Below are 5,560 nucleotides of genomic sequence, written 5' to 3' on the forward strand. Positions count from 1 at the left end.
CTAGAAGATCCGAATTTTCGTCTCAAAATTTGAAAGTTTAAAAGATTATCCGTATTTTAGCAGTACATGATTTTTACGCGTGCGCGTGTACGGACAGACAGACGAATCGGCATTTCATTCTGCTGATTTTTTTCAGTGAACTTACATGCAGGGAATAGCGCATCGCTACGCCGTGGTTGCGTATCTACGCATCTTTTCATCGATCGGTCACAGGCGGCGAGTTACTAATTTTTTTTTCGGGGGGAGGGGCAAGCTTCCCCGACTATGTCCTCATGCGCCGCTTTGGCATTGACGGAACTGTTGTTGAAGTTGACGGAACCGCCGATAAATCGGGATTGTGGATTGCGTGAAACAAACAACTCTTCCCCACCCCACCTCCTCTCTCTCTCTCTNCATAAATTTGTGTAGACGTAGCATTTCTATACAGATATCACGCTACATATAGATTGCTCACGCATGCGCACATGGCTTATAGCACCGCGTACACAATGCAGGCGTAGAGTCCGTATCAAACTAGAAGATCCGAATTTTTGTCTCAAAATTTGAAGGTTTAAAATGTCGTCCGTGTTTTCGCAGTACATAATTTTTACACGTGTGTGTACGGACAGACAGACAAATCGGCATTTCATTCTGCTGATTGTTTTCAGTGAACTTACATGCAGGGAATAGCGCCTCGCTACGCCGTGGTTGTGTATCTGAGCATCTATTTTCATCGATCGGTCACAGGCGGGGAGTTACAATTTTTTTCGGGGGGGGGTAAGCCTCCCCGACTGTGTCCTCATGCGCCCCTCTGGTGCCCACCTGCGACAAATCGGATTGTGGGTTGCGTGAAACAAATGAACACTTCCCACCCCACCTCCTCTCTCTCTCTCTCTTCTCTCTCTCTCTCTCTCTCTCTCTCTCTCTCTCTCTCTTGACTACCTGCTCGCACCTGCGTGGAAGCAGAAGCGGATCGGACGTGCTGCCGGTTACACGCTTCTGATGAGATAATGGCGAGCTGTTACGAATGTGCATTTCTCCTCTGTGTGGGTGAGTATAAGGCAGATGAAATAGAGACGTTTTCCTAAATGTAAATTATCGGGCTTCGTTTGTCGAGCCGGGAAAACGAGTGAACGTGTTGGTTAAGCAATAATAACTAGCGTATGATTCATTCACGATGTCGCATGTCACAACCTTAACTTAGTTTTCGCGCATTTACCTGTGTCACATTTATAGATGCTACTAAACGTGCTTACCTGTACGCATTGAAAAATCATGGGAAATCAATGCTGCGATTCGTAATATAGTGACAGCATCAAATCGCATCATCATCATCTTCTTCTTCTTCTTCTAATGCTTATACAGGTCTGCCGCTGTTATCGGCATCACAGAGCCACATGCAATTGAAGAGAAACACGGAATATAACGATAAAGACGTTCCCGAACGCCGTATAACTTCGCTCCAAGTTCGCTCGGCTCTTGCGTGCGGCTTCTACTGCCTGGATGCGGAATACTGCAAGTCCTACGGATACGTGTCGGCGGCAGGCAACTGTGTGCTTATGCACGGCACAGAGAGGCAAGACAACACAGCGACAACCTTCCTCGCGGTGCCTGGTCTGGAATACTATTCTTCTAAAGAGGAGAGCCCCGCAAGTATGTAACTATATTTAGTTATATAATTTCATAGTGTTAGCTATCCATTATATCAAGAGCTAATAATACCTATTATAGCATTATATCAGGAGTGTACAATAATAGAGTAACGAGAGAGAGAGAGAGAGAGAGAGAGAGAGAGAAATGCTATTATTATACACTCCTGATTATATTATAACGGATATATAACTAGCCCTGGAGACATTGAGGCTTTCAACCACGGGGTCAAGTCCTGTGTGCTGCAGTGGTTAAGCCGAGTGTAGTGTAGTGACCCGGGAAGAAGAAGGAGAATAGTTAGCTATCCATGATATATTATACGATATTACAGACAAGCACATGGACGCCACACCAATGGAGAAGATAACATTAACATTAGTTGTGTTTTTTTTTATCTGACTCCAGAGTGCGTGTACCCCGGCAAACCGACTGACCGCGTGATGTTAGGAACAGCCGCAAGCATAATTCCTGCAGCCAACGTAACTTGGTCATCCCGNACTAAAAACATTAATGCCTCGCTATCGCTCGGGCACTATTCCTTCCCTCAGCAACACTATGAGAGCATAGTGCCCCCAACAGCAGGCATTAATATATAAATAATACCTATTATAGCATTATATCAGGAGTGTACAATAATAGAGTATGACTAGTAACGAGAGAGAGAGAAATGCTATTATTATACACTCCCGATTGTATTATACATAAATATACCTATTAATAGTATTATTAACTCTTGATTATATATATATACTAGCAGGACACCCGGCGTTGCACGGGAAATGAAGTGCGCAGTTGGTGACCACTTGGTTGAAAGAAAAATACCCTAAAATATCAATCTATATATCTATCTATGTATCTATGTATGTATCTATGTATCTATCTATCTATTATGTATCTATCTATCTATGTATCTATCTGTCTATGTATCTATGTAGCTATCCATCTATCTATCTATTTATCTATCTATCTATTTATCTATCTATCTATCTAGCTATCTATCTATCTATCTATCTATCGATCGATCTATCTATCTATCTATCTATCTATCTATCTATCTATCTATCTATCTAATCTATCTATCTATCTATCTATCTATCTATCTATCTATCTATCTATCTATCTATATATATATATCCATCCATCTATCTATCTATCTATCTATCTATCTATCTATCTATCTATCTATCTAGTTATGTATCTAATTATGTATGTATGTATGTATGTATGTATCTATCTATCTATCTATCTATCTATCTGTCTATCTATCTATCTATCTATCTATCTATATATATATATATATATATTTATTTATTTATTTATTCATTTATCGACTGTATCTTTAGTTACAGAAAAGTAAGTCCGTGCCAGCTGAATCCTGTTTTGACTTGAATCCTGTTGCGGCAGGGGACGTTTATTTGTTGCTGCAGGGGCGCGCTGCAGCAGGGGCCAGTATTTCCTGCTGCTGCTGCTGCTTTGCTGCTGCAGGGGCCCGTTGTTTATGTAGTGGTGTTGCGTGGGCCGGTTCATTCACCGCTGCTGCAGGGGTCGAGGTATGCTGCAGGGGCAGGATTTTTGCATGTTTTTTTCCTTTTGCGACGTCAGATGACTTTGGAGGTCAACTCCAATGTGCCCATGTGGTAATGTGGCCAAAGTTACATCTAATGGCTACCCTTGGACGTATCTAGAATGGCCCATATTGATTTGAATCGAGAACAGACAAACAGAGACACTTCCACAAATATGTATTAGATATATATATATATATATATATATATATTAGGGAAAAGCACATCGTACCACACCAATGGAGTAGATATGCAATTATGTCAAGTATGTTATATAATTTCATAGTTAGCTATCGGGGGCCACAGAAGGAGCGTTCACGTCGCGGCCCCTGTCAGGTTTCACACCTGCGAATCCTTCTACCACACTACACTACACCTCATTATGTCTACCCATGACCAACAAGATGGCAAGTCTCAGTGTCGATAGCACGGGCACTTATCAGGGCCGGCACTGAGTATCATCTCATCCAACATTGAAGGTCTCTCAAGCGCCAAACAAGATCTTCTGGCTGACCTGTGTGTGGGAAACAAATGTGACATTCTTTGACTTCAGGAGACACACTGCGGACCTTCACGTAATCGAACATTGAAGCTCTTACCATCGAGCTCATGGGGATTTCTGTCAGCTCTGTCTATAAACCGCCACCTGAGATATTTGACCTTCCTCGCGAGGTTACTGATGGCCGTATCAATGTGGGTATAGGAGATTTCAATAGCCATAATGTTACCTGGGAATATGCAGAAACAGACGAAGATGGTGCACTTGTGGAAAGCTGGTCAGATGTGAATCAGCTGTCGCTTATACATGACGCAAAGCTCCCCTGCTCCTTCAACAGTTCCAGATGGAGGCGTGGATACAACCATGACCTGGTACCGATCGAAGTGTAACTACGGCGTTAACTTTAAGCACAATGGGCCGGTGTTGGGAATGTGGTATTGGGTTCAGGACAACCTTCTCACATTGGCCAGCAATGCTGGTAGAAACAAATCAGCGGGGCCGAGATGCTTGATCTGCTCACACAAAATATTGTCAAGTCCGGCAGCTTTATTATTTTTCATCAATTTGATACTATTAGTCAGTTCGCTCATATTAAAAGGTATTGTGAAGTCTTGGGTCTATTGTGTAGTACATTGAGCCTTTGGTAGTTTGGCCCTACTGGGATGCTGATTATGGTGTCCCTGGCTGTTCACAAGGAGTTGATGAGCAACCTGGTCAGCAGTCACTTCTGGTATTGGTTGTACTTTAGAGAGGCCGTTTCCTAGCATCCGAATTGTCTTCCACGCTTTTCTACTACTATGGGTCATGTTTGTGAACTGGATGAGTTCCTGCCATTTCCTCCGTCTGCCTTCTGCTATGGCTTCAGTTAGTCTCTCGCCAGAGTCAAGCGTGTGGTCACCGGATGGATTATTCTGAAAACAGTTTACATAGTCCTCAAAAAGTGCTTCGGAGTCACCAGTCAGACCTGGAATGTAACTTGTGCGGCATCCTCGAGGTATGTTGTTCCTGGATCATTTCTTGATCATCTTTACAAAAGTGTCATAGTTAGTAGGTGGAGCAAGCAGGTGCCGGACTGCATCATCAAGTTCTTTAGCAAATTTGTCCCAATTAGCCTCCTTCAGGTTGAAACGTCGGCGGAAAAGAATCACATCCTTTACTTGCTGGTATAGTTTTGTGGTTAGAATTTGATGGTTGACTGTGTTGTAGGCTGCGGAGAGGTCAACAAAAGCTGCTCCAGTAATTAACCCTTTTTCATACCCGTCTTCGATGAACTGGGTAAGGTTAAGGAGTTGGATTGTATAGGATTTTCCTGGTCTGAAACCTGCCTGCTCTGGGATGATGAGTTTATCCATGTAAGGGGTCAAACGGTTGCAGATGAGTCTTTCGAAGAGCTTGTATGTATGGCAGAGCAATGAGATGGGCCTATAGTTATCTGGACTAGCTGACTCTTTACCAGGCTTTAGTATTGCAATGACTCTGGCTTTCCTCCACAGCTTTGGGATGTTGTTAGTGCAGAAGCAGCTGTTAAACATATCAAGCAGCCATTGAAGATCCTTCCTCCTCTCAGGTCACTACACTACACTCGGCCTAGCCACTGCAGCACACAAGACTTGGCACGGTGGTTGAAAGCCTTAAGGTCTCCAGGGCTACATGGCTCGGGTAATATGGGGCATTTCAGGAGATGTCCCATAGTCTGGTCTTCCCCGCAGTCGAATTCGGTTGGGCCATCTTCAGTGTATCCCCATTTCTGCATGAGTGCCCTGCATCGACCAAACCCTGTCCTGATGCGATTTAGGCATAACCACGTCGGCTATACCTCGTTGGCTCCGGGTGGGAAGGATTCCTGGGGTCTGAGTGAAAGTTTATG

The 5,560-nt window shown here is 43.6% G+C and overlaps 1 protein-coding gene across 1 annotated transcript; it reads left to right on the forward strand.

Annotated features, from left to right (window-relative positions):
* Positions 1-981: 981 nt before the first annotated feature.
* On the forward strand, positions 982-4,441 carry LOC106819496. The gene is made up of 5 exons (XM_014824117.1): positions 982-1,029; positions 1,345-1,632; positions 2,035-2,116; positions 3,821-4,064; positions 4,322-4,441. The coding sequence occupies exons 1-5, from the start codon at positions 990-992 to the stop codon at positions 4,439-4,441; spliced, it is 774 nt and encodes a 257-aa protein (XP_014679603.1). The 5' UTR covers positions 982-989.
* The last annotated feature ends 1,119 nt before the right edge of the window (positions 4,442-5,560 follow it).

The sequence above is a fragment of the Priapulus caudatus genome, unplaced genomic scaffold (genome assembly GCF_000485595.1).
Source record: "Priapulus caudatus unplaced genomic scaffold, Priapulus_caudatus-5.0.1 Scaffold3554, whole genome shotgun sequence".
Lineage (NCBI taxonomy): Eukaryota > Metazoa > Priapulida > Priapulimorpha > Priapulimorphida > Priapulidae > Priapulus > Priapulus caudatus.

Bases quoted from the DNA above. Each gene is read 5' to 3' on its own strand.
- LOC106819496 (XM_014824117.1), top strand. From the start codon at position 990: ATGGCGAGCTGTTACGAATGTGCATTTCTCCTCTGTGTGG. The intron at 1,030-1,344 runs GTGAGTATAAGG...ATGCTTATACAG, and splicing joins TGCATTTCTCCTCTGTGTGG to GTCTGCCGCTGTTATCGGCA. The intron at 1,633-2,034 runs GTATGTAACTAT...ATCTGACTCCAG, and splicing joins TAAAGAGGAGAGCCCCGCAA to AGTGCGTGTACCCCGGCAAA.